The sequence below is a fragment of the Eumetopias jubatus genome, unplaced genomic scaffold (genome assembly GCF_037043125.1).
Source record: "Eumetopias jubatus isolate StellerSeaLion01/CBP00866 unplaced genomic scaffold, mEumJub1_p1.0 scaffold_60, whole genome shotgun sequence".
NCBI lineage: Eukaryota > Metazoa > Chordata > Mammalia > Carnivora > Otariidae > Eumetopias > Eumetopias jubatus.
This window is the reverse complement of record NW_028274866.1, coordinates 893,748-913,439: the sequence shown is the minus strand read 5'-3', so window position 1 is coordinate 913,439 and position 19,692 is coordinate 893,748. Positions and strand designations below refer to the sequence as shown.

At 44.4% G+C, this 19,692-nt stretch overlaps 2 protein-coding genes and 2 pseudogenes across 2 annotated transcripts in view; 2 read left to right on the top strand and 2 right to left on the bottom strand.

Annotated features, from left to right (window-relative positions):
• Positions 1–1,375: 1,375 nt before the first annotated feature.
• F8 (coagulation factor VIII) overlaps positions 1,376–19,692 on the bottom strand; it is a 138,008-nt gene continuing 119,691 nt past the window's right edge. The window contains exons 23-26 of the mRNA XM_028094884.2: positions 13,435–13,579; positions 12,921–13,069; positions 11,990–12,166; positions 1,376–3,417 (exon numbers count right to left, since the gene is read on the bottom strand). Coding sequence (XP_027950685.1) covers positions 3,262–3,417; positions 11,990–12,166; positions 12,921–13,069; positions 13,435–13,579 — 627 coding nt within the window. The 3' untranslated portion in view covers positions 1,376–3,261. The remainder of the gene's footprint in view (positions 3,418–11,989; positions 12,167–12,920; positions 13,070–13,434; positions 13,580–19,692) is intronic.
• Positions 4,817–5,619, bottom strand: LOC114201921 (cyclin-dependent kinase 2-associated protein 2 pseudogene; annotated as a pseudogene).
• Positions 9,464–9,885, top strand: LOC114201920 (protein CEBPZOS pseudogene; annotated as a pseudogene).
• On the top strand, positions 18,985–19,521 carry H2AB1 (H2A.B variant histone 1). The gene has a single exon (XM_028094889.2). It carries the CDS (start codon positions 19,035–19,037, stop codon positions 19,374–19,376), a length of 342 nt encoding a protein of 113 aa, XP_027950690.2. The 5' UTR covers positions 18,985–19,034; the 3' UTR covers positions 19,377–19,521.

The following is a 19,692-nucleotide window of genomic DNA, read 5'->3' as shown; positions in this document are numbered from 1 at the left end:
CTTGATTCCACAATGAGAAAATGCAGGAAGTTAGATTGAGATTGGTTGAATCTGTAGATCTGTCTGTGAAGAACGGAAATCTTTGTAACATTGAGTCTTCTAATCCCAATTATTTAGGTCTTTTAAGATATCCCTCGATAAAATTTTATAAATAGTCTCAGTCTTGGTTCGCAATATGGATGAAATTGTACCCACAAAGTTTTCTAGAAGCACTATGTCAGTCATCACCCTGTGATGAGATAGTCGAGGAAGGTTAGAAATTGTTACATTTTATAAACAATAAACTTAAGTCTAAATCTGTATCTTGTCATCATAAAGCTGGATTTCTATATAGTCTGCACACTAAACTTTTCTTTTTTAAAAAAATATTTTATTTATTTGAGAGAGCATGAGCAGGGGAGAGGCAGAGGGAGAGGGAGAAGCAGGCTCTCTGATGAGCTGGGAGCCTGACGCGGGGCTCGATCCCAGGACCCTGGATCACGACCCAGCTGAAGGCAGACGCCCAACCGACTGAGCCACCCAGGCGCCCCTAAACTTCTCTATAACATTGAAAAATAGACTTGTTTTAGTATGTATCTTCCAAAGATTGTTGACTTGTAACCTTGAGATTATGTTTGATAAAATGTTTGTGACAGAAAATTATATTTGTTCACTTAGAGACTATATTTGTCATAGGAGAGTGAATTTGCTTCCTGATCTTCTGAAAATTAACTTGCTATGATCTCAGTGATTTTGCAAATAACTCACTTCCTGCGGAGCAGGGAGCCTGATGCGGGACTCCATCCCAGGGCCCTGGGATCATGACCTGAGCCGAAGGCAGACGCTTAACGACTGAGCCACCCACGTGCCCCTGTTCTGGTCTTTCTTTAATTTTGCTTTGCATTAACAGACTCTGATCTGAAGATTCAAATTTGTTTGATTATTATTGTTATTTTATCCCAAAGTTTTTCCTATTGTTTTATTTGACCACATCCAGTCTGGTCTTTCAGGAACTTTGAATTTTTATTGTGGTAAGAACACTTACCATAGCTCACCTTGTGAAATTTTGAAGTGCACACTACAGTATTGTTAACCACAGGCACAATGTTGTACAGCACAGCTCTAGAACTTATTCATCTTGCAGCTCCCATTTCTCTTTCAGTCTCTCTCTATACAAAGTCTTCTCCTGGATCAAAGCTCCATTTCTAATTTTTAAAATTTTATTTTACCTCTCGTAAATGATATCACTTTCTACTCTGAGCTCAATTTAATCTGGTTTTCTAACTCACTAATTTGGTTTTCTAAAGTGTCCATCCTGCTATTCAGTGCCTCTGTTTGTTTTTATTTCCAGTGTAAAAACACAGGTCTCGAAGGCATTTGTTTGTATGTGCCAAGATTTTATTTAACTAGTTATTGAGGAAACCAGCAGGAAGACAAAAGGCCTGGGGCCAAGAGCATTTGAGAAATAGAGATGTATATAGTCAATATGAAAAGAATGCCAAAACAAGGTCATTAAGTTAGACATAAGAGTGACTAACCTTTTACAGGAAATAAAACCATATCACCTTTGGGCTTAACTTTTCTACCAGGCTATTAAGAAAAACAATTTATTGATTTCTGTAAATTAACCTCTAACCTGACAATCTTACAGAATTATGACCCTTTGTACCTTCATGGGTTGTGGTTTGTGATTCTACTGTGACAGTTGTGCTACATGCCCCCAAAAGGTCAGATCAGTGTCAAGCAGGATTATTAGAAAATGCTCTAGCTTGGGGAAAAAAAGCATTTATTTTCTTACTTCTTCTGAGATTGTAATACATTTTTCTCTTATACTAGGAACTCCTGTTTTTAAATTGCTCTGGATTGCCAACTTTGGATGCTTCCTCCAACTGCTCTATGGTTTATCCTTGCCTCTAGCCCCCTTTGCCATCTAGGAAATGTTTGTGGAGTCATAGTGAGGGGGGCAAGCAGATGTAAGAAGTAGTAAAGCCTTCACGGCCTCACGCACAGAGCACAAAGCATGGGCAAGGTGGAGGCTCGTCCTGCGTGGCGGGTGTGGCACACTAGAAGTGTTTTCTCTCGGCTTTCACCAGCTCAATGTTCTTCTGACTCCTTGAAACTCCAACTATGTAATTGGGACTCTAGTTTCCAGTCACGGTATAGAATTTCCCCTGCTTCATTTTTGCTGTGTTTCAGCAGGAAATTAGCTGAGGGAGGGAGTAAAATGAGTGTATCACTAGAATTATACAGGTGAAGCTCCTATCCCAGATAGCCATGGATTGTCCTTGTTTCTCTGCGGGAATATTAAAAATATGCTCTTTAGAAATCTATTATGATTATTACCTTTCTTGGTCACCACAAATTTCAAGGGGACATTGTCATTTTACTTCTGTGATCCTAACCTATTATTTTACTTGTTGATTAGAATTAAGACCAAATGGCTTTATTTGTACATCCTTCTGAGATTAAACTGAACTCTTTAAAGCCATTCGCTCCTTTAAAACTCTGATGAAATCTTTGGACACTGTTGTCAGAAAAACGCATATATGCATTCATACATAATGTTGTATATAATGTCAGGGAATGGGGGGGCGGTTCTTGAATCCCACCTGTGAGTCTCAGTCTAAAAACACTAGTTTTTGAGGTAAGAGTATGCCACTAACAATGCCCCAGGATGACCAACTAAGATAATTGTTATCTATCTATACCTATATCTATAAGGAGGCAAAAATAGACTTTATGTACTGGTTCTTACATTATCTACATTTTGCAGATTGTTAAGATGACTTGCCTTTGGCTTCAAGGCTGTGGTGATATGATCCCCAAACATGTTTTGCTCCATGCTTCACCAGGATAAGAAACAAATGAGAGTTTTATTTTAAATGTATGAAGCCTAATCTGAAATGCTTACGTCATGAATATCTTCTGCCAACTTTAAAACACACTGTTTTTCTACAAAAGAGGAAGTGGTGGCTGTGTGAGAGACCTAATTTGTCAGGAGGAGAATGCTTTCCAGAGTTTTCTCCTTTCCTCATAACATGGGAAGGAAAAGCCAATCTGGGAGCAGTTGCCGCAAATGGTGAAGAGTTCAACTGAATGCAACGCTCCCAGGAAACGCCGGATTAATGACAATTGATTTGGGAGGCTTCAGGGCAGTGTCTGCTAGGACTGTGTAGTTTAACCACACAGAAAAGTCATGGCGCCATGGACATCGTGGGGCAGGAAATAACCTGGAGGCTGGGCTTGGAGGCAGAAGACAAGTCTGAGAGGGGTGCTGGCCGCTCAGTACAGCTGCTGTGCCTCACAGCCCAGAACCTCCAGCCTCAGGGCAATCTGGCGTGCCCAGCTCTGGGGGTAAATTCTAAGGTAGCGAGTCAGTAGTGGCGGGTCTAGAGAGTTCACCACAGGTGTGAAAGAGTCTTGATTTCCCTGAAAAACCTGAAAGAAGAAAGATAGCATTTATTAGTTGTCTGACAGGAAGAACATTACAATGTTTGTCCCCCTTCCCCTGCTCCTCCAGGCCGCTGAGTCCATTGGCCTCCTACTGTGTCACTACACTTGATCTTAGCCAAAAGGCCGAGAAGCGATAGCCTCCTACTGTGTCAGCCGCAAACCCATACCTCTGCCCCCACCAGGGCCCTCTGCCTCACTAGCATCTATCGCAAGGCCCATTGCAACGCACAGACGTTTTTCCACTCCCATTGAGCAGTCCATGCTTCCAGGAGTCCTGGACTGAACCGGGGTGGGGCGGGGGGGCGGTGACTGGATGACTCTGCATCCTATGCATCGGCCTGGGAAAGTGACATCTTGAATTAAGAGAACCTGGCTTGCCTGCTGTGGAGGCCTTTGCTCCAGCTATGCCTTATATCTGGAATGTTCTCACCCACTTGCCAAAATCTTAGTGAAATTGAATATTTTGTGCGAGGTTACACCCCGCGTCTGCCTGCTGAGCCATGTGGAGGTGGGAGTCAGGCTTTTGCCCCAGGGCATTTGCTGTTGCAAGGAAAGTGCACAATAAGCACTCACTAAGTGGTATCTACAGTCCAACCAATGTGAGTTGCTTTCATAGGTTGGTTTCACACCTCTTGGTACTAACTTTAGGATGATAAAAGCAACACAATGTCAGTCAGCTCCATGAGGGTCAGAGACCTTGGTCACATAGAATATATAGTATAATGTATATACATGGCAAATACACTATAAACACTTGTTAAAGTTTGTGTGTTTGATGAAACTCTTGAGAAACATTAAAGTCCCTGTCCTGGGATTTTTTGACAAATGTTTATGGTATATTTGGAGGCTTGTATATCTTCTGTTAGACTTATTCCTTGTTATGTCCCCTCAAGTTTTAATTTTAATATGTTACCAACCTCACGAAATTGAAAGAATAATGCAATGAACACTTAAATCCTTCACCTAGATTCAGTAATTGTTAACATATTGAGATTTTTACTTTATCTCTCTATTTCTCTACATACATGCTTACACACACACACACACATTTTCTGAACTACTTGAAAGGAAGTTGTAAACCTCATGTCATTTTGCTCCTAACTACTTCAGCATGTCAAACCTAAAAATATGGTATTTATAACCACAGAATAACATTATCATATCCCCCAACGTAATATTGATATAACATAGCCTAGTATTTTTAAATTTCCAGTTATCAGTATGATACCCTTTTATACAATTTTTCCAATCCAGAATCTAATAAAAACCACACATCACATTCACTTATCATCTCTCTTTAAATCACCTTTAATCTAGAACAGACTCCTAGTATCTGGACTTTTTTTGTCCTTCATGACATGGACATTTTTATTTTTTATTTATTTTTTTTTGAGAGAACAACTCCAAATTATCTTTTATTTATACAAAAAGGGCATATTTAGCAAAAGACACTGAAAAAAGAGTTGCTATGGCCCAGGAGACAAGGCAGGGAGGTGACAGGCCTTCGGAGGCCCTGCTAGGGGAGGGGTCTGGGAAAAGTGGTGAAAAGTCCTGGGTAAGTGCTGAGTGGTGGGGGCCACAGAAAGGAGCAAGCTCCAGTTGGATCAACACTGTTGGCAGGTCATGGGTGGGACTCACAGCGACCTCGCTACTAACTCTCGAAAAAGTCCCAATTAGTGCTGTCGACTGAAGTGAGAGCCCCCCTGGTTCCTGGAGGGCACCCACCAAGGGACACAGGACAGGAAGCCCAGGTTGGGAAGTGCAACTCGGGGTGAAGGCCAGGGAGAAGCAGGTGCTCTGCAGTGGCCAGGAAAGGTCCAGACTCGGTGGCGGAGTTGCGTCCTGTTACGTGCGGGCGTTCCGCTCTGTCTCTGCCAGGCATTCTCTGACTAGGGCCGGGGCATGGATGATGCCTCTCTTCAGGCGCTCCATGGCGCTCTTGCTGCCAGCATAGGTAGGCCGGATCTCTTTGCCCATCTCCTCTATGACCGACAGCAGGTCCGTGTAGGTGCTCTGGGAGCCCTGGGCTCCAGGTGGCTTCATTGCCTGCACATAGCCCATGGAGGGCGGTCCAAAGTCGTTAAACAGGGGTCTGAAAGGGGCAGCGGCTCCCGGCACCGAGCCCGATGGCGATGGGACACTTCCGGCTGTAGGTACCAGGGTGCCGGGCCCAGGGGTGCTGGAGCCAGGGGTCGACATGGACATTTTTAAAAGTCTAGGACTATTGTGTTGTAGAACCCACATTCTAAATTTGTCTGTTTTCTCATTATTAGATTTTGGTTAAATATTTTTTTTAAGATTGATTGATTGATTTTAGAGAGAGAGAGAGCGCACCTGAGTGGGAGGAGCAGAGGGAATCTCACACGGGACTCCATCTCACAACCCTGAGATCACGTCCTCAGCCTATACCAGAGTCTGACGCTTAATCAACTGCGCCACCCAGGTGCCCCTTGGTTAAATATTTTTAGTGAGAAAACCCAGTGCATGATGTGTCCTTCCCATTACATCACATCAGGGGACACATGATGCTAGTTTGTCCCATAAATTGATGATGCAAAGGGTGATCACACGGTAAAGGTGGTGCCCACCAGATCACTCCGTTATAAAGGTGATCATTTCCCTTCCCTAACAAATCTGTGGGATGATACTTTGAGACCGTGTAAATATTCCCCATCAAGCTTTCATCCAATGGTTTCGGCATTCATTAAAGTTCCCTACAAGTATTAAATAGTATATTGATGAATGCAAATTGATTTCCTAATTTTGTCATTTCTTCTACATTTCTTAGCTGGAATTCTATGGAGAAAAGCTCCTCCTCCCCCTTTATATTTTAAACTATGATTCTGGACTCCTGGATTCTTTCTTTATCATATGTATTATAATCCATTACCATCATTATTCTTTTTGATGCTCAAATTGTCTCGAATTTGGCCAGCAGGAACCCCTTCAATCCAGCTCTTGTGTCCTTTTCATAAGACCCCATTAGTGTTTGTGCATTCTGGCACACTGAGATGTTCCAAGATTACCTGGCAGTTTCTTTGCTCCAGCTTTGGAATCAGTAATTTTTCTAAGGATCCCAGCTTCCTTTTACTGGGAAATGGTATCTAGAGAGAAAGAGTGCTCTGGGTTCACTGAAGCTCTGCTCCAGGCCGAGGCTCCTGTTCCATGTGTCTTCTCAGGTTGGACATTTTTATCTCATGGCAGGAGGCACAAGAGACTGAGTCAAACACACACATTTAAAGTTTCTGTTTGGACTCACATTCCATTGGTCCAAATGAGTACTATTGCCAAGCCCAAAGACAATGGAGATTTCAAGGAAGGAGGCAGTGAAAAATCAAGAACAATAACACCTTTTACCTCATTTGCTGTTTTCTGTTCACTTAGAAATTATAATTTCTTGATCCAGAAATAACAGATGATTTTATGTAGGCAGGGATAAGAAAGTTGGGTGGAGTATTAGGTTTATTAGTCCAGGAGCACCCTCTACTGTTGATAAAGTGAAATGCAATTTCTTTAATAGATGGGACAGAAAGGGGCTCGCGTCTTGTGATGTTTTTGCTTTTATAGGACACTTGATTTCCACAAGTTGATTTCTGTTCTTGTTCATCACCAAGCCTCCAACAGATGTAATGCCCTTCACCAGAAACAGTGTCACCTCTAGTCCTACATACTTTCAATCCCACTCAGGGTGGGAATTTCTCTTTCCAGAAGTGATTTTGTTTTCACCACTGACGTTTTCTCTTTTTTTTGCACAGTCTCTCCTAGACTTTCCAGAGTGAGCTCTGGAGCTAGCTCAGCTGGCTCTGCATGTTTATTTTCTACTTACCTGTAAATAGAAACTTTGTATTCTTTGTATTCTAGCTATTTTGTAGGTGGGTTATGGGTAGTTTTATGCAATTAAAAATATATATTCATAGCACTGGTGAAGAAAGATTTATTTCTTCCTTTCCAATTTAGATGCCTTTTATTTCTTTCTCTTGACTAATTTCTTTGGTTATAACTTCCAGTAACATGTTGAATAGAAGTGGCAAAAGTGCTAGTCCTTGTTTGTTTTGTGAAAATTAATAAAAGGAAACCTCCTTTAGAATGGAGTCAGGAGGCCAGCAGGGTGAGCTCTCACACCTTACCACTTATCCTCAATTGAAAATACAACAAAAGGATACCACTTTCTTTACTACTTTACTCTACGAGAGCAGGAGGGAGGAAAGTTCACCCCTCCTCCACCCTCATCCCCACAACAGCCCAGCCAATAAGAGAGAGTCACAACTCAGCCAGTGAGAAACCAGTATACTTCCAACTTCCAGTTTATTCCAATGGACTTTTTGTTTATAACAGCTCCTCCCAACTCCCCCCTTTTCTGTATTAAAAGGGTGTGCTTCTCTTTTGTTCTGCAGACTTGCCTATGGTTTGGCCCTAGCTTGCTTGTTCCAGATTGGAATTCTCTGCTATTCCAAAACAATCCATTTTTGCAGGTAAAATAACTGGCAGTTTTCTTTTTAAAGTTAACATTTTGCCATTTCTCCACTATATTTTCCCTTTCATTCTGGGATTCCGGTTATGTAATTTCCTTTTATATGTCTTGTCTTCTGTGCTCCATCCTAGGTAATTTCTTCAGCTGTATCTTCCAATTGACTAAATTCTCTTTGTCTCTTTGTCTAATCTGCTATTAAGTCTTTCTTTGATTTTCAAGTTTCAACAACTATGTTTTTCATTTCTTTTTTTTCAAAGATTTTATTTATTTATTTGACAGAGAGCGTGAGCGAGCGAGAGAGCACGAGCATGGGGAGCGGTAGGTAGAGGGAGAGGAGAAACAGGCTCTCTGCTGAGCAAGGAGCCCGATGCAGGACTCGATCCCAGGACCCCAGGACCATGACCCAAGCCGAAGGCAGATGCTTAACCGACTGAGCCACCCAGGCAGCCCTATGCTTTTCATTTCTAAAAGTACTTTTGTTTGGGCGCCTGGGTGGCTCAGTTGGTTAAGTGACTGCCTTCGGCTCAGGTCATGATCCCGGAGTCCCGAGATCGAGTCCCATATCAGGCTCCCGGCTCAGCGGGGAGCCTGCTTCTCCCTCTGACCCTTTCCCCTCTCATGCTGTTTCTCTCTCTCTCTCAAATAAATAAATAAATTCTTTTAAAAAAAAATAAAAGTACTTTTGTTTTCCCAAAACCGCCTAATACTTTTGGATAATTTGTCATTTATTTTTATGTTTTCATAGTTCATCAATATCTGAAGCTTTTCAATACTAACTCTGTATTGATTGTTCTTGCTCACTTGTTTTTTAAAATTTCATTAATATTTTTTTAAAGTAGGCTCCACACCCGGGACGCCTGGGTGGCTCAGTTGGTGGAGCGTCTGCCTTCAGCTCAGGTCATGATCCCAGGGCCCTGGGATTGAGTCCCCGTGTCAGGCTCTCTGCTCAGTGGGGAGTCTGCTTCTCCTTCTCCCACTCCCCCTGCTTGTGCTTTCTCTCTCTCAAATAAATAAATAAAATCTTAAAAAAAAGTAGGCTCCACACCCAGTGTGGGGGCTTGAACTCATGACTCTGAGATCGAGTCATATGCTCTACCGACTGAGCCAGCCAGGAGCCCCTCTGCTCACTTGTAGTCAAGTTGGTTTGTTGTCTCGCATGTTTGCTAATATTTATGACCTTATCATTTTAGGATGTGGGAATCTTGGAGACCTAAACTGGGAGTGCTTTCTTCTGAGTGGACTTGAGCATGGTTCTTTCAGATGCCAGGAGGTGCTACTAACCTGCAACTACTTTAGCTCCCTCTGGGGTTCATTACCTAATGTGTTCAGTTCTCCTTGCATTTTGCTCAAAGCTTAGCCTCCTAATAACAACACTAATATAAGCATTTTCCTTTAGGAAAGGCCGTCCATTTTACAGTTTCTCATATTTTACCTCTCTTTGCTCTGATTTCAGCTCATTATTTTCAAATAAAAGCTCATGGGGTTTTATCTGGGGACTGGAGAGTCCCCTTTCCTTACCGAGTGTAACAATGCATTAAGAAGTATGTACTATAGGCAGTCCTGCGTGTAAGCACCTCAGGATGGCCCGCACTATGGAACTAGTGGCAAAGAAGATCTTTAAAGGAGTTTTAGTAGTTGAACTCTTGGGCGTTTTTGGAGTATATTTTTTGTTTAATAAGATGAATGCAAGCCAAGATTTCAGGCAAACAATGAGCAAGAAATTTCCCTTCATCTTGGAAGTTTATTACAAATCCATTGAACAGTCTGGAATGTACGGAGTTAGAGAGCAAGATCAAGAAAAATGGTTGAATAGCAAAAATTAGGACCAGTCATCATGTTCAGCCTCCCATCTAAGCTGTTTGAGACCTTTGTGGGGGAGAAGAAAGATGAGCACACCACATTGCAGACTCCTGGCCCCAGAGAACAAAACAGGAACTTCTGGTCTGCCATGGCTCACAGTCATTTCCCATCCACTATGCAAAACCCCTGCTTTTGTTTGTTGCTTTCCTTTGGCATTTATTATTAAAGACTACTGCTTAACAAATAAAAGACTAGAAGAAAGGAAAAAAAAACAACAACAAAGGTATGTACTATAGAGTGCCTGGGTGGCTCAGTTGGTGAAGCGTCTGCCTTCGGCTTAGGTCATGATCCCGGGGTCCTGGGATCATTGGGCTCCCTGCTCAGTGGGGAGTCTGCTTCTCTCTCCCCCTGCCCTTGTGCTCTTGCCTGCTCTCTCTCTCAAATAAATAAATAAAATCTTTTAAAAAAATAAGTATGTACTACAAGTGAGATAGCCTTCTTATCATGGTAATATATACATAACATATAATTAACCATTTTGACCAGTTTTAAGTGTACAATTCAGTGGCATTAAATAGATTCACAATGTTGTACAAGCATCACCACCATCCATCTCCAGAATTCTTCATCTTGCAAAACTGAAACTCTATGCATTAGACAGTAACTCTCCATTATCCTCTCCCCAAGTCTTCGGTAACCTCTGTTCTACTTTCAGTCTCCATGAACTTGCCTATTCCAGGTACTTCATTATAATTGTTAATTCTGTGTGCCAACTTGTCTAGGTCAGGAGGTACCCGGATATTTGGTCAAACACTATTCTGGGTGTGTCTGTGAAGATGTTTTTGGGTGAGATTAACATTCAAATGGTAGAGTGAATAAAACAGATTTTCTTCCAATCCTTTGAAAGCCTGAAGAGAACAAAAAGGCTGACCTTCCTCTGAATAAGAGAGAACTCTTCTTATCTGACTGCCTTTGAACTGGGACATTGACTTTTCCAGCTTTGGGGCTCAAACTGAATTACTGGCCCTTCCCAAGTCTTGAGCCTGCTGGCCTTCAGCCTGGAATTTACACCATCAGCTACCTTGGTTCTCAGGCTTTTGGACTCGGACCGGAACTAGACCATTGGTACTCTTGGGTCTCCAGCTTGCTGGTTCACCCTACAGATCTTGGGACTTGTCAGTCTTCATAATCATGAGCCAGTTCCTTACAATAATCTCTTTATAGAACACAAACATACACAGGTGTGCATGCACACGCACATTCTATTGGATCTGTTTCTCTGGAGAAGCCTCACTAATACACTCATATGAATGGTCCTTTTATGTCTGGCCTATTTCTGGACACCACATTTCCCATGCCCCACCATGGGGTGTGGCCTATTTCATTTAACATAATGCATTCAAGGTTCATCCATATGGTAGCATGTATCAGAGATAAACCCTTTAAAAAATGGGAATGTCCTGTAGCATACATATTATCTATACTCTGATCCACTGAACTGCCAGAAGCAGAAGTCTAATCCAGCATTGGAGGATCAGGGAATTCTTCCTGGAGGAGATGATGTTTATCTGAGACTTAAAGAATGAGCCAAGTAAAAGGGGCAGTGCTAAGTACCTAGGAGAGAACTGTTCTAGGTAGAATAAACAGTATGTAAACAGGCAGAATGTAAAAGCCCGGTATGAGAAAGAACATGCTGTTTTTAAGGACCTGAGAGTTTTTTAGTATGGGGGGGAGCTTAGAGAGCAAAGGAAATTGGTAAGGGCCACACCATGATTAATTCTTGATGAAATAGAAAAGAGACCATAGAGATTAACTATTCATTCCCTCATTACTCATGGGATAGCAAGACTTTTGTCATGTCCTCTAATTAGCATAATTTGTTGACTTATCCAGCAAACCCACATCAAGAAGGAAGACTGTCTGGGTCCCATATGTTAAAGATCAATGAGGCTTGGGACTCTTAAGTTGCTGATGAGGATACAGACATCTTTAAACATCTGGCAAGTAACTCTCATTCTTCTTCAGCCCTCTGATTCTTGCCATCATCCTGGATGACATCAACATCCATGAGGATAATCAACTTTTGGCTCTACTCTGCTCTTTCCTGGGATTGTATGTCCTTGCTTGGAGTTACTGTGTCCTCCCAAAATGTCTTTCATGGTGTCCTATTACTATAGAGACTCAATAAAATTTATCTTGAAAGTTTGATCTTGTATCAACCTCATTATGTTTCTAAATGTCAAGCCCTAGGAGAGCTCTTGTGCCTTTCGCATGAGACCAGCATACCTTTACTTTGCCATTGTGAAGAAAAAGAGTCCAGACGTGGCCATCTTGACTACTGCTGATGAGGAACTCCTTCACATACATGCTGGTAAGGAGCGATTTTGCCCCCTGTGTGGTTATTCCTGTGACTTTCATTGTCTTCTGGAAGTCCACTTGCAGCCACTCTTTTGGATTATTTGCCTGGGGAAGTCAGTTAGACTAGTATCCTGTTGCTTACTATTTGCTCCCAGAAATCCCCACATCCTTTCTTCTTCACCATGTCATAGCACGTATCACTCTGCATCTTAATGGTCTCTTTGTCAGACTCCCTTATTAGACTCTAAGCAACTTCATTGCCGAAATTTTTCATGATTCATCCCTGTATCCGTCTGCCATCCAGTAGGTGCTCGGTAAATGTTGGCTAAATGAATATAGAGCCGTATATAGATGGACTAGAGTATTACAAGTTCGGCAATGTGTTATACAAGCTGTTTTGCTTAAAGTAAGCCCCTTGGAGGAGCAGAGACCATTGACTGCATTCATCACCAAAAGCCATTCACTGACTGAAAATCACAAATTCACTGGTTCTGGAAAAACAACTGTGCCCAATGAACTGTACATGGCTGTGGCACTTTACTTTGAGGCACCGAGAAACTACTTCAGCTACTACAAGTCCTTCACAGACATCTGCCCAGGATTGCATATAGAGATTCTGCTTCTAGGAGGTACAATTAGGGATCATTTCCCCCCACAAATGCTGTGTGAGATCACAAGGCACATCCACTAGACATCTGCGGGGATTTTTCCCCCCAGAGGCAACCACCCTTGACACTTTTTTGGGAACAGTCAGGTGACAGAAATGCCTCTAAAGAAACAGTCAAGGACCTTCCCTATTCTTTCCCAACCTGTACTCCCTCCTCTGCCTCAGTTAAATGGCAAATTTGTTGCCTCTTACCTGAGGTCTCCAGGCGTTAGTCCTCCCCTGGAGGTGCAATCGGGCTTGTGAAGGAGACCAAGTGGCAAACATACTGTTTAAGTAGGATGAGGCAGTAATCTGGGCATCCGATATTGCTTTATTCTCCATCCCCAGTGGCATGCTGCAACCTCAGAGAAATGAAAGGGATGTAATCATCAGGAGAAGAGGCAGCCCCAGGGCAACTGTCATCCTGATGTCATTTCTCAGGCACTGACTTTGGCACTGATTCTGTTACTGTTAACCTGACCTGCCCCTCATTTGTGGGTCAGCCCTTCTCAGTTCTGTTTGACTTTGATTTGCCTTGTTAATAGTACCTTGGGAGGCGCTGCCCCTAGGGAATCCCATGGTTCGAATGACCAAGTCCTGGGTTTGCTCAGGACTGGGCTTGTTTTAGCATTAATAGTTTTGTGTCCTGGGAAATCCCCCTACTCTTCAGTTAGTCATCCTCCCCAAGGTTGGGAGAGGGAAGGACACATGATGACTTGGCACTTACTGTTTAAATCACAGCCCATCAGCTCCATGCGAAGAGTGCTGCGGATGCTGTAATGTGTTGGGTGCAAACGGATGTACCGAGCAATAATTGGAGGGTTAAAAATATTGTGTTTTATCCCAGATGAATCCACATTGCCAAAGAAGACCTGTAGGGAGGAAAAAGCACAGGTACATGGCAAGTGGTACATTGCAATTCCTCCCAATCATATCTGCCTTCTAATCTTGCTTTGTGCATTTCTCAACAGCATTCAACACACACAAATAAAACCGTTCTCGTTAGACAGATGTGAGAATGGAATACATGAAGGAGACAAACACCTGGAAGAAGAATGGAACAAGGGAGATTAAATCTGGGCAGGTGAAGTGGTCTTCTATTTTGGGGTCCTGTAAAAGGCTCATCAAAGTTGAGGAAGCCATTTAGGGCTTTGCTAATCCAGCAGTATCAGCATCACCTGGGAGCAATTAGAAATACTGTATCTTGGGCTCTATTCCGGATCTACTGAATCAGAATTCGAAGTTTGAGAAGCACTAGCTTAGGCCAGAGTCAGCTGAAAGTCTGCCTCACTTACTGGCCTCAGAATAATCTTCCAAGAATGTGGGCTGTGTGTGTGTGTGTGTGTGTGTGTGTGTGTGTGTGTGTGTGTGTGTGTGTGCATGAACTGTGAGGCTTTAATTAATAATTCCTTGTGTATGAATTTGAGACACATGTTAACATCCATCATGTGGGGTTTAAGACCCTGACAAGTCTAGGTTCCAGAGGAAAGTGCACAGCATATTTAAAGGTAAAGGAACACAGTTTGAGAAATATGATAATAATGCCTATTCAAAAGGCCTAGATTTATTTATTTTTATTTTTTTAAAGATTTTATTTATTTATTTGAGAGAGAGAGCATGAGAGAGAGCATGAGAGGGAAGAAGGTCAGAGGGAGAAGCAGACTCCCTGCTGAGCAGGGAGCCTGATGCGGGACTCGATCCCGGGACTCCAGGATCATGACCTGAGCTGAAGGCAGTTGCTTAACCAACTGAGCCACCCAGGCGCCCCAAAAGGCCTAGATTTAAACCATGGCACATAGTATAAGGAAAGTTGAAAAAAAATTTTTTTAAAAGATTTTATTTATTTATTTGAGAGAGACAGACAAAGTGAGAGAAGGAACACAAGCAGGGGGAGTGGGAGAGGGAGAAGCAGACTTCCCACCAAGCAGGGAGCCCGATGCGGGGCTTGGTCCCAGAACCCAGAACCCAGGGATCACGATCTGAGCCGAAGGCAGATGATTAACAACTGAGCCACCCAGGCACCCTGGAAAGTTGAAAATTATCTTTTACAAAACACCTGGGATTTGTATCTGCTTGAATACACTAAAATAGGAATCAGTGTAAGTCTGTTATATAATCACACAGCAGAGTAATAGTATTATGGGGAATTTTCTAAGAAATTGTTTTGCCGGGGCGCCTGGGTGGCTCAGTCAGTTAAGCAACTGCCTTCAGCTCAGGTCATGATCACAGGGTCTTAGGATCGAGCCCCACATCGGGCTCCCTGCTCGGCGGGCAGTCTGCTTCTTCCTCTCGCTCTGCCCCCCTACTCATTCTCTCTCTTTCATATAATAAACAAAAAATCTTTAAAACAAGAATATAGAGGGACACCTGGGTGGCTCAGTTGGTTAAGTGTCTGTCTTTGGCTCAGGTCATGATCCTGGAGTCCCAGGATCAAGCCCCGTGTTGGGCTCCCTGCTCAGTGGGGAGTCTGCTTCTCCCTCTCCCTCTGCTCCTCCCCCCACTCGTGTTCTCTCTCTCACTTGCTCACACTCACTCTCTCAGATAAATAAATAAAATCTCTAAAAAAAAGAATGTAGAAGCGCCTGGGTGGCTCAGTTGGTTAAGCATCTGCCTTCTGCTCAGGTCATGATCTCAAGGTCCTGGCAATGAGCCCTGTGTTAGGCTCCCTGCACAGTGGGGAGTCTGCTTCTCCCTCTCCCTCTGATACTCCTCCCTGCTTGTGCTCTCCCTCTGTCTCAAATAAATAAAGAAAATCTTTAAAAAAAAGAATATAGATGCAGAAATCCTCAAATAATTTTAGCAAACTGAATCCAGCAGCACATTATAAATATTACATTTCATGTCCAAATAGGAATTCTCCCAGGAATACAAAGATTCTTCAACATAAGAAAATTACTTAACAGTAAATTAATAAAACAAAGCTGAAAAAACCCACATGATCCTCTCAACTGATGCAGAAAAAGCACTGAGCAAAAACCCAATTTTTCCTGACAAAAAACAACAGCAAACTAGGAATGGAAGGGGAATTACCAAACATAATAAAGGGCACTTATGAAATACCCATAGCTAATGTTATACTAAACGGTGGAAGACTGAAAGCTTTTCCCCTAACATCAGGAACAAGACAAGAATTCTTGCTTTCACTGCTTCTATTCAGGATTGTAATGGAAATCCTAGCCAGAGCAATGACACAAGAAAAAGAAATAAAAGGCATCTAAATTGGAAAGGAAGAAGGAAAAGTATCTCTATTCTCAGATGACATAATCTTACATATAAAAAATCCTAAACAATACACAAAACACATAGAGTTAATAAGTGAATTCAACAAAGTAGCAGGATATGAGATCAACACACAAAAATCAGTTGTGTTTCTATATGGTAGCAATGAAAAAATCTAAAATGAAATTGACAATTCTATTTTTTTAAAGATTTTATTTATTTATTTGAAAGAGAGCATCAGCAGGGGGGAGGGGCAGAGGGAGAAGCAGATCCCTGATGAGCAGGGAGTCCGATGGGGGGCTCAACTCTAGGACCCTGAGATCATGACCTGAGCCAAAGGCAGACACTTAACCGACTGACCCACCCAGACACCCCCAACAATTCTATTTAAAATACCATCAAATGGATGGGGTGCCTGGGTGGCTCAGTCATTAAGTGTCTGCCTTTGGCTCAGGTCATGATCCCAGGGTCCTGGGATCGAGCCCCGCATCAGGCTCCCTGCTCCGCGGGAAGCCTGCTTCTCCCTCTCCCACTCCCCCTGCTTGTGTTTCCTCTCTCACTGTGTCTCTCTCTGTCAAATAAATAAATAAATAAAATCTTTAAAAAAATAAAATCAATTTCACCTTTTCCTTTTTACCTTTGTTTTTTTGCCATGTGTCTCTGTCTGTCAAATAAATAAATAAAATCTTTTAAAAATATATCATCAAATGGAATTAAATACATAGGAATAGTTTAGCCAAGGAGGTGCAAGACTTGTGCACTGAAAATTACAAATTATTGCTGAAAGAAATTAAAGAGGACCTAAATAAATGGAAAGTCATCCTGTTTCAGTAAATTGAACATTTAATATTAAGATGGTCATAATCCCCAAGGCAATATAGAGATTCAATACAACCCCTATCAAAATCTCAGTGACTTGTTTTGCAGAAATGTTAAAGCCAATCCTAAATGCATGTGGAACTGCAAGGGACACAGACAGCCAAAACAATCCGGAAAAAGAAGAACAAAGTTGGAGGACCCACACATCCCAATTTCCAAGCAATCCCCAAAACGGCATAATGGTGGCATAACGGTCGACATGTAGGTCAATGTTTTGGAATTTAGAGTCAGAAATAAATTCACAGATTTATGAATAGCTGATATTGAACAAGGGCGGTCAGGCCATTCAATGTAGGAATGAGCAATCTCTTCAAGGAATGGTGCTGGGAAAACTGAATATCCACAGACAAAGAATGTGGAGTCCAGTCTGAAACCGTGTCTGAAAATGAACTCCAAAACTGGATCACAATCCTAAATGTAAGCAAGGAAACTATGAAACCCTTGGAACAAACCATAGATGTAAATCCTGGGGGATTTGATTATGCAACGGTTCCTTAAATATGGCAGCCAAAGTAAAGCGACAAAAAAAAAAGGGAGGAGAAGAGGAAGGAGGAGGAGGAGGAGGAGGACCTGTGTAGAAAGTGAAAGGCCAACCTCCCCCTCCCCAGGATGGGGGAAGCATTTGCAAATCATATATGTGGTACGGGCGTATTTTTCAGAATGCATAAAGAATGCTTGGAACTCAACAACAAAGAGGTGAACGACCCAGTTAAACAACGGACCAAGGACTTGAGCAGACATTCCTCCGAAGCGCATGTACACATGGCCAAGAGGCACACGAAAAGCTGCTCAACATCGTTAGCCATTAGGGACATGCAAATCAAAACCACCAGGAGGGGCGCCTGGGTGGCTGAGTCGGTTGAACGTTTGGACTCTGGACCTCGGCTCAGGTCGTGCGTGATCTCAGGGTTGTGAGATCCAGCCCCACGTCAGGCTCCACAGTGGGTTCTGCACCGGGCATGGAGCCTGCTTAAGATTCTCTCTCTCTCTCTCTCTCCCCCCCCGCCCCCCCATCTCCCTCTCCCCCTCCCCCCGTCTCCCTCTCTAAGAAAAAGAAAAAGTCGCCATGAGATAGCACTTCACACCCAGTAGGCTGGCCTCTTCTAGGCACAAGAGAAACAAAACAAGTGGAAAATGACAAATTTGGGCGAGGGTGTGGAAGAACTGGGACCCTCGCACAGTGCTACTGGGATTGGAAAGTGGTACAGCTGCCGTGGGAATCCGTTGGGCAGCTCCTCAGTAAGTTACACATAGAATGACCATAGGAAGGACCCCGCAATCCCACTCCTAGATCTATACCCGAAGGCATTGGAAAGGGTGCTCCAACAGATCCCTGTACGGGAACGTCCACCGCAGCGCTCTTCCTTCCCATCTGCCCCAAGGTGAAGGTGGAAAGCACCGCAAGGCCTGTCCACTGACGCACGGGATGCACAACACGTGGTCTATCCATGCCGTGGGATATTATTCGGCCATCCATCAAAAGACACGAAGTGCTGATTCAGGCTACCAGGTGGAGGAACCCTCATGAAAACACGGGTGCTAAGTGAAAGCAGCCCGACCCCAAAAGCCACCGATTGGTTCTTACGATCCCATCTCTAGGTAAGTCTCCCGAAGAGGCAAACCTCTGTGGACCGGAAGCACATGAGGGGTTGCCTGGGGGCTACGGGGGAGGTGGGGAGGGACGGAGGTGCTGTGGGGCGGGGGGGAGGGGGGGGAGTGACTACCTGACAGGTACAGGGGTCTCTTTTTGGGAGTGGTGCCCACGTTTTGGAACTAGAGAGTCGTGTTGGTCGCCCGACACCTCGAGTGTCTGCTTGGTACCACCGGACCCTCCACGTCTGTTTTTTGTTTTTTTGTTTTTCTTTTCTGTACAATGTCCCGGTGGGGCGGAAAGTGAGCATTCCCCTCAAAGAGAGGTTGCGGGGGGGGGGGGTGAGCAGGCTCCTGCCGGTGCCGGTTCTCGGCAGGCCCAGGCTCCCAGCAGGGGCCGATGGGAAAGCAGTGACCTCACCGGATCTACGTGTCACGAAGTGTGTCCCCGGACCAATGAAAGGGGTCGGTCCGTGGTCGCTAGGAGACGGCGGCGTCGGGGCCCGAGTACCCGCTGGTTGGAGAAGTTGGGCCCAGCTGGCGCACCGCACCGCACCGCACCGCACCGCACCGCACCGCACCGCACCGCACCGCACCGCCGAGCTAGGCCCGTCGGAGAAAGCGCAGTCAAGGCCCAGCATGCCGGGGAAAAGGAGCCGTCGAGCGTCGTCCAGTGGCCGGAGGCGGACCCGCTCCCGCACTGCCCGAGCCGAGCTGTCGTTCTCCGTGAGCCTCGTGGAGCGTCTCCTGAGAGAGGGCCACTACGCCCGGCGCCTGGGCTCGTCCGCACCGGTCTTCCTAGCGGCCGTCATCCAGTACCTGACGGCCATGGTCCTGGAGCTGGCAGGCAACGAGGCCCAGAACAGCGGCAGGAGCCGCATCACCCCGGAGCTCGTGGACATGGCCATCCACAACAACGCGCTGCTCAGCGGCTTCCTCGGGACGACGACCATCTCCCAGGTGGCCCCGGACTGGGACTAGCTGCCCAACGTGACCCGGGTTCTCGGGCCTCGGCCGGCCAGTCAGGCCTGCTCACCGCCCGGGCAGCCCCGGCCTGGCTGGTGCCTTGGGCAAAGTCCTGGACAGTCCAGAAAAGTGGGGCAAGGAACCCACGTGTCGAAGCAATAAAAACGAACGAAAGAAAGAACCCCATGTGTGTGCTTCAGTCGCTTTGTGTGGGACGTCGTTGGGGGACGTCCCTCTCCCTGGAGGGACCGGGGGGGGGGGGGTCGCGGGTGGTGGCGGCGTCTGGCTGCCGTGCAGAGAGGGGTCGGAGTCGGGGAGGACAGAGTTTCTC